Raw genomic sequence first — 17423 nt, forward strand, 5'->3', positions numbered from 1 at the left:
TATATAGTGGATTACGTTGATGGATTTCCATATATTGAACCATCCCTACATCCCTGGGATGAAGCTTACTTGATCATGATGGATGATCATTTTGATGTGTTCTTGGATTCAGTTTGCAAGAACTTTATTGAGTATTTTTTGTGTCGATATTCACAAGGGGATTTTCCAGTTTTATTGACTATAAGATTTTGTAGTATGATCTGATGATTTTTTAAATTTCCTCAGAGTCTGTTGTTATGTCTCCCGTTTTGTTTCTGCTTTTGTTAATTTTGATACATTCTCTGTGCCCTCTGGTTAGTCTGGCTAAGGGTTTATCTATCTTGTTGATTTTCTCAAAGAACCAGCTCCTGGTTTTACAGTCCTTTCTGTTTCTACTTTATTGATTTCAGTCCTAAGGTTTTTTTGTTTTGTTTTGTTTTGTTTTGTTTTTATTTCCTGCCTTTTATGCCTCTTGGGTGTGTTTGCTTCTTTTTGTTCTAGAGATTTTAGGTGTGCTATCAAGCTGCTGATGTATGCTCTCTCTTGTTTCTTTTTGCTGGCATTCAGAGCTATGAGTTTTCCTCTTAGCACAGCTTTCATTGTATCCCATAAGGTTGGGTATGTTTTGCCTTCATTTTCATTAAATTCTAAGAAGTCTTTAATTTCTTTCTTTATTTCTTCTTTGATCAAGTTATCACTGAGTAGAGCATTGTTCAACTCCATGTATATGTGGGCTTTCTGTCATTTTTGTTGTTATTGAAGACCAGCCTTAGTCCATGGTGATTTGATAGGATGAATGGGATTATTTCTATCTTCCTGTATCTGTTGAGGCCCGTTTTGTGACCAAGTATATGGTCAGTTTCGGAGAAGGTATCATGCTGAGAAGATGGTGTATCCTTCTGTTTTAGGATGAAATGTTCTATAAATGTCTGTTAAGTCTATTTGGTTCATAACTTCTGTTAGTTTCTGTATGTCTCTGTTTAACTTGTTTCCATGATCTGTCCATTGATGAGAGTGCAGTGTTGAAATCTACTATTATTGTGTGAGGTGAAATGTGTGATTCAAGCTTTAGTAAGGTTTCTTTTATGAATGTAGATGACATTGCATTTGGAGCATAGATATTTAGGATTGAGAGTTCATCTTGGTGGATATTTCCTTTGATGATTATGAAGTGTCCTTCTTTATCTTTTTTAATGACTTTTGGTTGAAAGTTGATTTTATTCGATATTAGAATGGCTGCTCCAGCTTGTTTCTTTGGACCATTTGCTTGGAAAGCTGTTTTCCAGCCTTTTACTCTGAGGTAGTGTCTGTCTTTGTCTCTGAGTTAGGTTTCCGGTATGCAGCAAAATGCTGGGTCCTCTTTACATATCCAGTCTGTTAGTCTATGTCTTTTATTGGGGAATTAAGTCCGTTGATGTTAAGAGATATTAAAGAATAGTGATTGTTGCTTCCTGTTATTTTTGTTATTAGAGGTGGAATTATGTGTGTGTGTGTCTCTCTCTCTTCTTTTGGTTTCATTGCAAGGAGATTACTTTCTTGCTTTTTCTAGGGTGTAGTTTCCCTCCTTGTGTTGGAGTTTTCCATTTATTATCCTTTGTGGGGCTGGATTTATAGAAAGATATTGTGTAAATTTGGTTTTGTCATAGATTATCTTGGCTTCTCCATCTATGTTAATTGAGAGTTTTGCTGGATATAGTAGCCTGGCATTTGTGTTCTCTTAGGGTCTGTATGACATCTATCCAGGATCTTCTGGTTTTCATAGACTCTGGTGAGAAGTCTGGTGTAATTCTTATAGGTCTACCTTTATATGTTACTTGACCTTTTTCCCTTACTGCTTTTAATATTCTTTCTTTGTTCTGTTCATTTGGTGTTTTGACTATTATGTGATGGGAGGAATTTCTTTTCTGGTCCAATCTATTTGGAGTTCTGTAGGCCTCTTGTATGTTTATGGGCATCTCCTTCTTTAGGTTAGGCCATCTTTCTTCTATAATTTTGTTGAAGATATTTACTGACCCTTTAGTTGGGAGTCTTCACTCTCTTTTATACCTATTATCCTTAGATTTGATCTTCTCATTTTCCTGGACTTCCTGGATGTTTTGGGCTCGGAGCTTTTTGCATTTTACATTATCTTTGATGGTTCTGTCAATGTTTTCTATGGTATCTTCAGCCCTTGAGATTCTCTTTTCTATCTCTTGTCTTCTCTTTGTGATGCTTGCATCTATGACTCCTGATATCTTCCCTAGGTTTTCTATCTCCAGGGTTGTCTCACTTTGTGCTTTCTTTATTGTTTCTATTTACATTTTTTAAATCCTGGACAGTTTTGTTCAATTCCTTTGTCTGCTTAATTGTGTTTTCCTGTAATTCTTTAAAGGATTTTTTAATTTCCTCTTTAAGGGCTTCTATTTGTTTACTTGAGTTGTTCTGTATTTCTTTAAGGGAGTTATTTATATCATTCTTAAAGTCCTCAATCATCATCATAAAATGTGATTTTGTATCTAAATATTGCTTTTATGGTGTGTTTGGATATCCAATATTTGCTTTGGTGGGAGAACTGGGCACTGATGATGCCAAGTAGTCTTGGCTTCTGTTGCTTAGGTTCCTGCGCTTGCCTCTTGTCATCAGGTTGTCTTTGGTGTTAGCTTGTCTTGCTGTCTCTGACAGTGGCTTGACCCTCCTGTAGGCCTATGTGTCAGCACTCCTATAGACCTGCTTTCCTGTTTTCTTTCAGTCATATCTGGGAGTAGAGAGCTCTGCTCTCAGGTGTGTAGGTGCTCTTGGCGACTGGTTTTCAGCACTCGGTGAAGGCAGAAACTGGATCTTGTCCCTCACTGCCCTAGGTCCGTGTGCCCAGGGGGCACAGATGGCACTAGGTGATTTCCTCTTGGGTCGGGAATGTGGGCAGAGAATAGTCTCCTCTGAGTTCTCAGGAGTGTCTGCACTTCTGAGGGTTCAGCTCCCCCCCCCACGGGATTTGGGTACAGAGAGCTGTGTGACCAGTTCAGTTCAGTTCCAGGTGCAGGCCAGACCCAGGAGGTTCCTGCTGCTGGCTGCTCCTATTTTCCTGTATCTAGAGGCACTATGCAGTTTCCTCTTGGGCCAGGGATGTGGGAGAGGTGGGCAGAAGTGGCAGACTGTCCTGTAGTTTCAGGATTGTCCAAACTTCTGGGTGTTCAGCTTTCTCCCCCACGGCATTTGGGTGCAGGGAGCTGTTGGATTAGTTCAGATTCTCATAAAAAGTCTTAAGCAGTGATAATGTGCAAATATGAATGCAGCAACACATCTACATACCTACCTAGTCAACTATTCACAATAATTATGATGAGGCAGAATGGCAATCGTGTTTTCTATGGCAAATACTATGTGTAGTTTTAATACTGTACCACAACAACCATAATTACAATTGCTATTGTAATAAAAACGCATAGAATTCTTTAAATCCCTTGGAGTATACACCATGTTGTTTTGCACTGATAGCAGGATAAACTACCAATTAATTGATTATACATAATGGGGAAATGGGGAGGGTGGCAGTGGTGGTGGTGGTGGTGGTCATGGTGGTGGTGGTGTGTGCTGCCATTCCTCAGAATCTGAAGGGGATTTGTTCTGAGAACCCTCTTTGAATACCCAAATCTTTAGATATAGACGTATCTTCTGTAAAATGGCATTGAATTTATGTCTAACTCATGTATATGCTCCTGTATTCACCAAGTCATGTTTACCTAAAATATGCAGATACTAGTTGTGTTGTTTAGGGGAGGTGACAATAAGAACCAAGTTTGTATGTGTTCAGATATATTTTTCCTAAACACATGTGATTGATCAACTATTATTTGAATCCACAGATGTAGAACTCATTGATATAGTGACTAGCTAGTTGTGTATATGTGTGTTTCTGTTTGGATTGTGTGATTGAGTGTCTGTTTGGATTATTTATGTGTGTGAGAGTGTGCACGTGTGCATGTGAATGCATGCACATGTATATGTGCATGTGTGAGTGCGGATACATGTGTGTATGCATGTGTATGAGAGTGTGTGTGCTTGCGAGTGTGTGTTTATATGTGTACGTGAGCACATGTGCTCTATGACAGGAAGTGTAGCACAGAATGATTTTGTTTATTTTTCTTCAGCCTGTTTACAAAGATTTCTTGAACAACTAGTATATGCTAATCTGTGAATATGCTAGATGCTGGACTTATAATGACAGCTTCACTGTTCTTCTTGAAGGAAAAGAGAGAATTGTATGGGCAAAATGGCACTCTGTAAAATTGATATAGCTTGAGAAGTCAACAGATTTCCTGTAGGTGACTAAGGCACATTCTGGGAATGCCACAGCCATTACTGCTCTCTCCACAAGTGCCACAAATAGCAAGGTAGCCCCAACATTAAAACTGCTACAAAATTCTTCTGGACTTTTACATTGTAATAAAAATTCCTTAGGATCTGGAGCTACAGCCCAGTTGGTAGAGTGCTCTGCTAGCATACACAAATCCCTGGGTTCAAACCCCAGCTCCACATCATGAGACCATCTCAAAAAAGAATTCCTCAGCCAATTCATCAAAGTGCATCTTCAGGAAATTTGAAAAGAAACTGACAATAATCATAGAAAACAAAATTGTAGGGCCAGTGAGGTGGATCACCAGATAAGAATGCTTGAAGCATGCTCTGACAACCAGAGTATAATCTCTAAAACCAACACAAATGAGCCAGATGCAATGGCCAGATCTGCAATCCCAGAACTCTGTAGTAAGACAAGGTATAGAGATAGAATGGGCTGAAAGTTCACAGGCCAGCCAGCCTGGAGTATACAGAGCAAGAACAGAAACAAGAGAGACTGGACTGGCAAGGAAGGAAAGAACTGATTCCCAAATATTGTCTTCTGACATCTACATACAAAGATGACACATACACACACACACTGACATGCACACACGTATACACACACACACACACACACACACACACACACACACAATGCTGTATTAATTACCATGTGATACTATGGCCAAAGCAACTTATACAAGTTTCATTTTGGCTTATGGTTCTGGAGGGATGATAGTCCATCATGATGAGGAAGCACAGCAGCAGGAGCAGGAGGCTGAGAAGTCACATCTTTTACTGCAAGCCCAGGCAGACAGAACCAATCAAAAGTAGGGCAAGGTCATATATTCTCAAGGCCTGCCCTCATCATGTACTCTCTCCAGAAAGCTACACCTCCTGAACCTCCACAAATGGCCCTACCAACTAAGGACAAATTGTGCAGGTATCTGAGCCTATGAGGAACATCCTCTTCCAATCCACTACAGGTAACAAAAAAGAAAACAATAATATTATAGAATAGGAGTATACCATAACACACCATATATGAAGACCAAAATATAGGCTTCACTATACTTCTCGAAGGAAGAGAGACAATCACCCAGACCCCTGGTATATGAAACTTCTTGCTTTTCTAGTGATAGGTCAAGATTGGAGTCAACACACATTTTTATATGTGTATTATAAATGTGAGGACTAAATATACTTTTCAAGTATTTCACAAAACTGTGTTCTTTGGGGCTTGGAAGACAGCTTAATATTTAAGAGCACTGGCTATTCTTCCACAGGATCTAGGTTCAATTCTCAGCATCCCTATCTCACAATGGTCTGCAATTCCAGTTCTAGAGAATCCAACGCCCTCACACAGACATACATTCAGGCAAACACCAATGCACATGAAATAGAAAAAAAATCAATTAAAATGTGCTTCTTGGGTAAAGAATTGATCATAATGGCAGAGACATCTTCTTTCTTGGTTTGGGGAAAGAAATCTTTCCCCAATTTCCAAACTTTCTCAGAGCACTTATTTCTTTTGCCTCTGGTGATAAATACCTGTGCTGACACATCCCAGGCCTGAGCGGATTTGTCGCCAGCTGTCTGAAGAAGCCAGTTGGACAATAATCTCATGTGTTTGCTGTTTCAGGACTGCCTGCTTCATAGCAACATCACCAGTGATTTGAAAGCCTTCACAGACAAGTTTGGCTTTGATGTCCTTATCCTGATCGCGAGCTACACATCGGAGGAGCAGCAAAGGCAGCAGATCGCTGTGTACTCCCAGAACCCAGAACTGTGCAGCCAGGTGAGCCCTCCTCTCATCCGTTTCATTGTTTATGAACTTCTGGAAGAGTGATAAGAGTGGACTGCTGCCTCATAAGAAATAGGCCCGAGAGATAGAGTCCTGAGATTAGACTGTGTAAGTCTGTTTTGAGTTGCTGACAAAATACCAGAGTCTAGGATATATATATCACACTTGTAGAGATTCAAGAGCATGGTTATGGCTTATGCCCTGCTGTGGTGAGGGCTTTCTGGTGGATGGCATCACATAGAGAACCTGGAAGCAAAAGACTAGACTTGTTTTGTAACCAATCATTCTCACGATAATTAAGACAGTCCCTTGAAGTCTTCTTCAATCCTCCTGAAGGTAGTGGCCTTGTGATCTAACAACCTTCTACTAGCCCTGCCTCTGAAAGGTTTCACCTCATCAACAGTATCACCCCACGCACATTGGGAGCCAAGAATCTGAGTGCATAAACCCATAGTAGACACCCACAACTATTTCCCTTCTAGACTGAACCATAAAGAAAACTACCAGTTCTTTCTCATCCAAATAAAGGCAAAAAGTCCTCCTTTTTCTGTTCTGTTTTCTTTTGAAATTGTTCCCGTGTGATAGCTAACCTAGTCACTGTCTCAAAGCCCATCTGGTGCCTTGTGTTTATGGACCAGTGATCTGATGCCCTAGCAAGCACAGTCTACAGGCGCTCAAATTCTCAATAGGTAATCAGTTCTTGTAAGGTGATAGTTGACCCTTTTGATAAACTGCCTACAAAGAACAAAGAAGGGGGGAGCAGGAGAACAAGAAGAGGAAGAAGATGAGGAAAGAGGAAGAAGAAGAGGAAGAGGAGGAAGGAGGAAGAGGAGGTGGAGGTGGTTATTCATGACAGGTCATGATATGTGAGCCAGGTTAGTTATTGTACTTGTTAACTAGCACTGAGGGAAATAGATATGGATATAATGATTGGTTAATGTGAACCTCACTAGTAAGTCAGAATTCTTTGTTATCATGGGTGGTAAGAGGCAAAGTCTCCATTCCCATTTCTTTCTTTCTTGTACCCTGCCCTCTGTCCTCCCTCTAACAGAACATGACTGCATTCTCCAGTTCTCTCTCTGCTTTCTCAAGTTCAGATAAGAACACAATGCCCTGTCGCACGGCCCCCCTTCTGACCCGCATACCTGTGCGCATCTAATCACCAGCTGGGGCTTTCCCACTGCTAACACAATATGCATTCAGATTCAAAGGTGCACTAGTTAACGTCACAGTGACAGAACACCTGGCAGAAGCTACTCAATGGGGGAGAGGTTTGTGTCCGCTCACATTTCAGGGGTACTATCTATCCCCCTTGCCAGAGAAGGCGTGGCAGCTGTCATCTGTGGCAAGTGGGAACTTGTGGTGTGGTGTGGTGTATCACACTGTAGTGGATCGGGACACATAGGGCTAGATAAAAAATAGGACTGCCTGTAACCTCCAAGGCTGACCCTCCAGGCCTAGGTTCACCAGCTGGGTGCCATGTCTAAAAAGCTTCATAGCTTCCCCATGACAGCACCAGAAGCTAGAGACCGGGGATCAAATGCATGAGTCAGTGTAGGGGAATGTTTTATAGCCGCCAAACCATAGCAAAGGGTAGATCTTACCCTTTTTGCTCATTAACTTCCTAGAGACAAGATGTAAGTTGTCCAAGCTTCCATTTTCAGTTTTGGAGTCACTTTTAGGGCAGATCCCTTTGGAAAGTTGGCTTACTTAAGCAGATGGAGTGATCCAGAGCCCTGGCACCCACACTTCATATTCTTTCTTCACTCCAAAGTAGGATCCAAAGGCAGTGGTTTCTCTAAATACCTTGCATCACAGAAGGGGAAGGCTCGGTAACAACAGGTCCTATTTTATCTTGTAGTAATATAGAGGAGAATCCACCTTTGTAGCTCAACTGCTGAGCTCAAAACCCAGGTCCCATCACACTAATAGAGAGCTGTCAGCCCTGTCTTAATCTTTTGCTAGTCTCATAGGACTGCCATAATAATAAAGGAGATCGTAGCTGTGAAACATCGCACTATGGGGCTGTGAGTGAGCACTCAGTGACCACCATCCACCACGGCCAAGTCCATGGCTTGTGTGGCATTATATCCACCATCACTTTAACCTCTGTTAATCCTGTAGGGCCTTTCCCAAAGCTCAGCATGCCAAAGCACTCCCCATGTCCCCTGGATGTCCAAGCGGTGCAGCCCAGGCCTGGCCTGGCCCTGGCTGTCTGGTTTAGTGTCCCTCTGCCTCCCAGGTACCTTTGTCAGTTCATATTTCCATTATCTGTGCTCTCCGGGATGGGAAGAAGCCTGGGTGCCATGGGGAAGCGCAACCTTCCCTCTTCCCCTTTTGCTTTACCTTGCCACTCTCATCAGGCGTTATGTTACATCTAGAAAAGGCTTTTGACGCTTTTAAACACCTCTACTTGTAACTTCCAGAAATGGAGCAGCCGACTAATGTAAATTTTAGATTAACTGAGCAGTTTGATGGGGCTAGAGAAAGAGCTGGTGGTAGGTGGAGCCGAGTGCAATGGTAGCTGAGACTAGGTTGTCTGTGGCCTTTTTTGTAGACAGATGGACATGGTTTGATTTCATGTTAAGGAAAAGAGTAGACTACAAATACAGCTCAGTCAGTGGACTGCTTACCTGGTCTGTTTGAAGCCCTGGGTTCAAGCACATGTACCACATCAGCCTGGCCTTGTGGCCCACACTTCCCATAGACCCAGCACGGAATAGACAGAAGCTGTATATCACCTTTCCGTTGCTCTGATAAAATGCCATGACTAAGGCAACATACAGAAGAAAGCGCCTGTGTTGGTTTATAATTCCAGTGGTGTTAGCATCTACAGTGGCAGGGCAGTATAGCAGCAGGCAGCTGGAACAGAAAGCTCACAGCTCACATTCTTTACCATGAAGCTGGTTGAGCAAACTGGAAGTGCTCCAAGGCCTTTAACCTCAAAGCTTATCCCCAGGAAAGTCTGCAAGACTGTACTACCTAAACATCAGTAACTGAGGAGCCAAGAGCTCAAACACCCAAGACGAAGGCATATTGGGGGTTCTCATTCAAAGCAGTGCAGGCAAGAATCTCTAGAGTTCAAGGTTATCCTCAGTGATACAGTGAGTTTGAGACCAGCCTGAGTTCTATGAGACACTGTCTCAGAAGAGCGGCCAAACACATTGGCAAGGAGGGATGGGGAGTTGACTCAGTTGGTAAAGCACTTGCCTCACAGAAAGCTGGCCATGCATCGGACACACACACACACACACACACACACACACACACACACACACACACACGAGATATTTTAAAGGCACTATTCCCAACCCCCAGGATTTGTCCCATTTGTATGCCTTACATGTCCAGTCTAATCCATCAACTCTCCTGACTTTAACCCATCTGTGCCACATCCAACCTCCAGGCTTTAACCCACAATGCTCATCTTGTGCCCAGGTTCAGTCTACTAACAATGTCTCTCACCTCTTATCAAATAAACTTCTTTTTGTAACAGATAGAAATCATTGTAGAAAGCAGCAACTGGCCAAAATGCAGACAACATCTGAGCAAGGAGTATACTTCACCAAATGATCCATCTACAGCACAATGCCTATGCCTAAGGCTCAGGGGACATTGTGGGATGGGGGAGACAGGGGAGAGTTGAGAAGATTGCAGGAAGCAGAGGCTGTGAGACTGTACCTTCTCTATATGACAGGGAGTCTCTATCCAAGCAATGTCAACAATGTGCTTGCCTAAATAGGATCTAAACTGTGATCCCACCAGTTGACATGCTAATGTGCATAGGGGAAAGCTCACAAGACCCCACCCCCAGATGAAGAGATACAGGCAATAAATGACTGCGGAGAGACAGAGAGTCAGTGAGTTGGGTTCCTATTGCTGTGATGAAACACCCTGACCAAAAAGTTGAGTGTGGGGGTAAGGTAAAAGGAGTTTATTTGGCTTACATGTCCATGTCACTGTTCATCATTGAAGAGAGTCAGAACAGAAACTCAAGCAGGGCAGGAACCTAGAGGCAGGAGCTGATGCAGAGGCCATGGGAGAGTGCTGCTTACTGGCTTGCTTCTCGTGATTCGCTCAGCCTGCTGTTTTATAAAATCTAGTACCACTAGGGATGGCACCACTCACAATGGGCTGGGCCCTCCCCCATCAATGACTAATTAAGAAAATGTCTTAGAGCTGGATCTTATGAAGGCATTCTTCTCAATTGAAGTTCAGACATCTCTATCTTGCATCAAGTTGACATAAAACTAGCCAGGATGATCAGCCCTCCTCAAAGATGGTCATCCCTAAAACATAGGCATACAAGAAACATTAAGTAAACTCAGAAAATTACATGTTTATATTTATTCATACATATTGCATATGTGTTGATGACAATAATACATTTTAAAAGGCCATGAATTTGAGAAGGGAGTTGGATAGGGGACCCAAAAGGGGTTGAAGGGGAAAGAGGTGGAAGATAAAGTAAGTATAGTATACATATATGAAAATATGCACATTTTACAGAAAAGAAACAAAATTAAGGGACTATCTGCATGCTCACACAATCCATGTGCTTCCCCACAGATTTGCTGTGAGCTGGAAGAAAGTCACAACCCTTGTCTGGAACTGGAGCCCTTTGAATGTGGCTGTGATGAGATACTGGTGTATCAGCAGGAGGACCCTTCTGTGACCTGTGATCAGGTGTTTCTTCTTCTCAAAGAGGTCATAAATAGGAGGTGTGCAGAGATGGTCTCTAACAGTCGGACATCCTCAACAGAAGCTGTGGCGGGCAGTGCGCCTCTGTCCCAGGGCTCTTCTGGGATTATGGAATTGTATGGTTCTGACATAGAGCCACAGCCCAACTCTGTGAATTTCATAGAAAACCCTCCAGAGCTCAACGATTCTAACCAAGCTCAGGTGGATGTCAACATAGACCTTGTTAGCCCTGACAGTGGGTTGGCCACTATCAGAAGCAGTCGCTCATCCAAGGAGAGCTCAGTCTTCCTCAGTGATGACAGCCCAGTGGGAGAGGGTGGCGGGCCTCACCACAGCCTTCTCCCAGGATTTGAATCCTACAGCCCCATTCCTGAAGGCATAGTTGCAGAGGAGCATGCACGCTCCGGGGAACAAAGTGAACATTTTGACCTCTTCAACTTTGACCCAGCACCCATAGCTTCTGAGCAGTCCCAGCCATCTTCCCATTCGGCAGACTACTCACCAGATGACTTTCCCAACAGTGATTCATCAGAAGGAAACCTCTCTGCTGGGCCTAAGGGACTTGGTGAGATGGGGATCAACATGTCCAATTACTCCTCTAGTTCTCTTTTGTCAGAGGCTGGTAAAGACAGCCTTGTGGAATTTGATGAAGAGTTTGTCCAGAGACAAGAAAGCTCAGGCGATAACTCTGAAAGAAATTTAAGCCTGACATGTTTTGTGGGAGAGGAACCTGCTTCCCCTGAAAGGCTGAAGAATACTGGGAAAAGGATCCCACCAACACCTATGAACAGCTTTGTTGAAATCTCACCATCAACTGAAGAGCCAACTCCACTCTATCCTGAGGAAATAATCCAAAATACAATTGATGCAGGACATCTGGGCCCACCTCAGACCCGTGCACGGTGCAGAAGTTGGTGGGGTGGCTTGGAAATTGACTCTAAAAATATTGTAGATGCATGGAACTCCAGTGAACAAGAATCTGTCTTCCAGAGCCCTGAACCATGGAAAGATCATAAGCCTGAACCAGTTGAGAGGAGAACCTCAGATTGCACATTCCAACCAAAGAGTCTTGGATTCCCAAACTCAGATCCATGGGAATCTGAATTTGGGCAGCCTGAACTGGGCAGCAAAGATACCCAGGACCAGACGGAAGAAAGCTTGCAATATCAGCACTCGCCTACAGTGAGGCCACATTTGACAGATGCCTCTGCTCAAGGGACAAACCACCTGATAGAGGACTTCGCTGCTTTATGGCATTCAGGACACTCACCCACAACAATGCCTGAGCCCTGGGGAAACCCCACAGATGCTGATGAAGCTGCAGTTACGATGTCCTTCCCCACCTGGGGTGCATTTGATAAAGAAGATAATGCAGACACATTAAAAAATACTTGGAATCTTCATCCCACTAACAATGAGACTCCTTCTGTGCAGGACCCAAGTGGATGGGCTATGGCCCAAAGTGGGTTTTCTTTCCCTGCAGGAGACCTACTGGACAATTCCCTCATTGAGGTAAATAAAGATGCAGCTCCAGAGATCTGGGGCAAGAAGAACAATGACTCAAAGGATAACAGTCTTACATCTAGAAGTCCCATTTCTGATCTGGGTCAAACATGGAATAATTCTAAGCTACCAGGGGAAGACCAGGATGACTTGGTGGATCCTAAAGCCAGAGGGAAGGTATATGAAAAGGAAGGGTCCTGGAACCTCTTTGAGGAGAGTATTAAGAAAAGAGGAGCTGATGTCTTAGCTCCTTGGGAAGATTCCTTCTTGTCCTATAAATGCTCTGATTACAGTGCGTCCAACATAGGAGAAGATTCAGTCCCATCTCCCTTAGACACCAACTACTCCACTTCTGACTCTTACACATCACCAACATGTGCTGGAGAGGAAAAAGAAACGGAAAGCAAGCCAATTGCTAAAGATAATGGTTTTGGGGCAAGAGATGCTGATTTTCCTGCAGAGGGCGTTGAGGTTCTTGCAACATCACCACAGCAGCCTCAGAGAAATCGAATTGGTTCTGGTCCTGGGAACCTAGACATGTGGGCATTGCCTCATGCAGAAGATAAGCCTGAAGGAAATGACACACATCACCCAGAGAAAGATTCACTCAAGATAGAGCATGCAGAAGATAAAAATGCTTCCCTGGAGGATGACATGGGAGAAAGCAGTCCATCCAGTTACGATGACCCTAGCATGATGCAACTATACAATGAGGCAAACCGGCAGCTCACCCTTCTACACAGCAACAACAACTCACGCCAGACAGCCCCTGACAGCCTTGACACATGGAACCGAGTGATTCTGGAGGACACGCAGTCCACTGCAACGATCTCGGACATGGATAATGACTTGGATTGGGATGACTGCAGTGGGGGTGTGGCGATCGGTGGTGATGGTCAAGCAGGAGGTTATGTAGCTGCAAATAGTGAACCTGAAACCCGGTTCTCAGTGAAGCAGCTGGAACCATGGGGCACAGAGCATCAGGAAGCAAATCAGGTAGACTGGGATCTCTCTGCCTCTGCTGAGGCCACAGGGGACACTGGTCCCAGTGAATACCATACTCTGAATGTGAAAAGTGGGCAGTTAATTGCCAACAGTATTTGGGATTCAGTCATGGGAGATAAAGACATGCCATCATTCAGACTACCAAGCCCACCAAATACTGTAGATGTGGAACATGGTGCTTGGCCTTCTGAAAGTTTCAGGCATTCAATAAATGGGAAGGATGGCCACATGTCAGAAGCCTCTGGACTCAGTGAGTCAGAAGGGCTTACATCTCATCCTGACAACCAGGACACATGGGCAGACTCCCTAGGTAACACAGCATCCTCGGTGGCCAGGCTGACAAGTTCAGAACACTTTGCCCAGTCAGATTCATGGACAGGCCATATTTACGGGCAGAGTGAAAGTGAGATTGAAAGCCTGACAGCCTCTGATTGTGACCATCTCGACAAGGAGACAGCCGAAGGCTCTGGAGTGAATGGTGCCCCATGGGTTTTTGGCAAAGAGCCCATTGACCAGGAACTCTCTTCTTCAGATGCATTTGAACACCAAGAAATTTGCAACGCATCAGGCAAAGTCAGCTCTCTCTCAGTCACCTCCAGTCCTCAGAGTGAGGAGTCAGAGGAGGCCTTAGAAGTTGAGAAGGAGCCTTACACTCTAGACTCCCTTGCTGGACAAACAGAGACACCCACAAGTGATTCTCAGACAAAAGACACCCATGAAGAATCTCTTATGGATAATAGAAATCTGGAGGAAGCCAACACGACATTAGATAGGATTAATCTAATAAAAAATATGCCTTTATCTGAAATGGAATTGGAGGAAACTGAAGCCTGCAACATTCTGAGGCCAGAAAGAGAAAATGGAAAACTAATTTATGAATCGTCTCAAAACTTTGGTGTTTGGGATGGCCCTACAGATAGCGATGTGTGGGACAGTCATATAAGTTATGAGATAGCTATGAACCCTACATGTCAGAGAACTGAGGAAAGGTCTCTGGAAGCCCTTTCACCAGGAAATTATGACAAAGACAGCCTCTCTAGTGAGTGCACTCGTTCCAGTGCATCGAGTCCTGACCTAAATGATTCCTCAGTTGCTTTGTCCTCCTGGACCTACGGACCCAGTGCTGACCATCAGAATGAGAATCAAGATGATAGAAACAAACAGATTCACCAAGAACCAGAACTGTTTACCACTGAAGCCCATGTGGGAGTCATTACGGAAATGAAGGACTTTGCAAAACCCAGGAAGGATGAATTTGGAAACATGTCTGATCAGGAGGACCCTCAATTTCCAGCAATCTCAAATGATCCCTTCAATGGTGGTTCCTCATCCTCTTCATCCAGCCTTGGAACAGATAAATATTCCGAATATTCTCATGCATATCAGGAAGGAAATCTAATGACTAGAGGTCAAGAGGAAAATGAACTTAACTCTCTGGAAATTGCGGAGCCAGAGGGTTCCAGGATCATATCCACAAGCTCAGGCTCTGGCCATGACAGTGGGGGTGAGGAAGAGTTGCTCGAGAAAGAGCTACATCTGGCCACAGTTGCTCAGCGTGAGTCTGAGGTTTGCAATTCATTGCCTGATCCTGAGTTCTTGGTCACAGAGCAATCCAAGCCTGAGCTTTCTGTCTTTGTGGGTAGTTCAGAGCCAATAGAGAATGAGAATAAGTCAAGCCCATTCTATGACAGTCAACAAAGCAGCCCTGGTCAGTGGATTTTGTCACCACTCGTGCAGGCTGACATACAGGACACATCTAAGGAGGAGGAGGCCAGAGGTGCAGACACGGGGACAGTGATGGATACCATGTGGCAGGGATCTGCCAGCACTGACCGTAAGAATGGAGACCCTGACACATTGGAAATGCTTGGCTTCTCAACTGACAGCAGTGAGTGGTGGAATCCTGCTGCACGGGATGGGAAAGCAACTGCCAGTGTGTCCGCAGAGGAGTTGTCTAACTCAGAGGGTGAGTTAGAGACGACTTCTCCAATATTCCAGAATGCAGGTCCGTGGAGCGTGCCCGTTCAGGATGATAGTAAACCTGTGGACACGGGCAGCACTAATCCTTTCAGTGGTGAACTAAAGTCACCCTTTCTAGATAGTGATGGGGACAAGTCACAGGAGAAACTTTGGAACATTCAACCGAAGCAACTGGATTCAGATGCCAATCAATTCAGTCAGCTTGTAATCCTGGACCAAATTAAGGACAAAGATTCTGGACAGCAAACAGCCATGTCTTCTACTGCTGGTGACCTTCCTTCAGAAACTCTCGCCCAAGAGCAGTGTCAGGAATCTATGCTGTCGGTCTGGGATCATGCAGGGCCAGCCTTGACTCACAGAGATGAAAATGGATGTGTTAGCGCTGGCATTTCACCCACTGAGTGCCAACAAGAGAACGGGTGGGAACCAGAAAAATCCTATCTCAGCCATGTGACACATTCAAGAACTCCCACGGAAAATCTCGACAAGATCAATGCTCCCACACAACTGATAAGGAAGCCGGACTCTGACTGGGATAGCCCCAGCCCCAGTGAGCACCAGCATAACTTTGTTCCAGATATTTTACATGGCAACTTCGAAGAGGGCGGGCAGCTGGCTTCAGCTTCACCTGATTTGTGGATGGATGTCAAGCAACCTTTCACTTTTAGAGCAGATGGTGAGAATCCTGATATATTGACTCACTGTGACCAGGACAGCAACTCTCAGACATCCAGCAGCCCTGACGTGTGTCACGATTCTGAAGGAAAGCAAGAGATGGAGACACATACTGGTGTTTATCTGGGACCTGAAGTGGAACCCAGTGAGTTTTATCTCACTGAGCCAAACATGGATGATGAACCGACTCGGGAACCGGAGCAAGAATGTCTCCCATGCAATTCAGAACTCTACTCAGAAGATGCAATGCCCTTGCCTCCGATCAACAGTCAGAAAGACACAGACAACTTATCTAAGCCTGCCTCTTCAAAAAGTTCCCCAGATCCCTCTGATATGCATGGAGACATCAGTACAAGTATAACAGCATTGGACGAAGGCGCCAACCCAGAGGTAGAAGAAGTAGTGGACAGGACGATCCCAGGCACCAGAAGTGAAGATGCTGACACTTTTGAAACTCACCAGGAGGTCGGTGAAGAAGGCTCTTGGATATCGAAAGACCTTTGTCCTGAAAACCAGACAGGCACCAGAGCTCAGCTTGACCGTGAGCAACCTTTTGCTTCGGAGAGCCCTGCTGTACTTACTGACATCTTCCTAGCCTCTGATACCTGCCTGGATGTAAGTGAAGCTGCCTTGGACCACAGTTTCAGTGATGCGTCGGGCATCAACACTTCCACGGGCACTATAGACGATATGAGTAAGTTGACTCTATCGGAAGGCCACCCTGAAACACCAGTTGATGGGGACGCGGGGAAGCATGATATCTGTTCGTCTGAAGCTTCCTGGGGTGATTTCGAATATGATGCAATGGGCCAGAATATTGATGAAGAGCTGATGAGAGAACCTGAACACTTCCTCTATGGTAGTGATCTTCCGTCCGAGGAAGGCACGACGAAGCAATCACTGGCACCATACACACCCCCCTTTGACTTGTCCTACCTCACGGAACCCAGTGGCTACGCGGAAAGCACACAGGGAGCCGAGTCCCCAGACGATGCATCTCTGGGAAGTGATGCAGCAGAGATGCTGCTTTCTGCTCTCCCTGATCAAAGGAAGGAAGACAAGGCTGAGACCAAAATCAGGAAACCTGGATACCAGATGACTGTGTTGCATATTCATGAAGACCCCGAGGCTCTTTCTTCACCTGTAGGAGGAACGGGTTCCAATAAAGAGTCCTCTCCATCAAACATTGACTGGGAAATAGAAACAGATAATTCAGAGTCACCAGTAGGTGGCGACATGAAACCACTGAACGGTAAGCAACACATACACTCCCGCAAAACACACACACACACACACACACACACACACACACACACACACACACGCCCCTCTCCTCCACCTTCAAGGAACCAGTGTTAATTGATTTAGAACATTTGTTAAAGCATTGCTACCAATGCAGACAGAAAACATTACCTTATGCCCGATCCTTTGTCTAGCCGGTCTCAGTATATGTAAATGT

General features: G+C 44.5%; 1 protein-coding gene across 16 annotated transcripts in view; it reads left to right on the forward strand.

The window, feature by feature from the left end:
• Positions 1–17423, forward strand: part of Prune2 (prune homolog 2 with BCH domain) — a 271622-nt gene that overhangs the window by 159363 nt on the left and 94836 nt on the right. For all 16 annotated transcript variants that reach the window (NM_001419567.2, XM_087549667.1, XM_087549653.1 and 13 more), the window contains 2 exon segments: positions 5939–6094; positions 10670–17216. In NM_001419567.2, the coding sequence (NP_001406496.1) occupies positions 5939–6094; positions 10670–17216 (6703 nt within the window).

This window comes from Rattus norvegicus, chromosome 1 (assembly GCF_021556685.1).
Source record: "Rattus norvegicus strain SHRSP/BbbUtx chromosome 1, alternate assembly SHRSP_T2T, whole genome shotgun sequence".
In the NCBI taxonomy this organism is placed as follows: domain Eukaryota; kingdom Metazoa; phylum Chordata; class Mammalia; order Rodentia; family Muridae; genus Rattus; species Rattus norvegicus.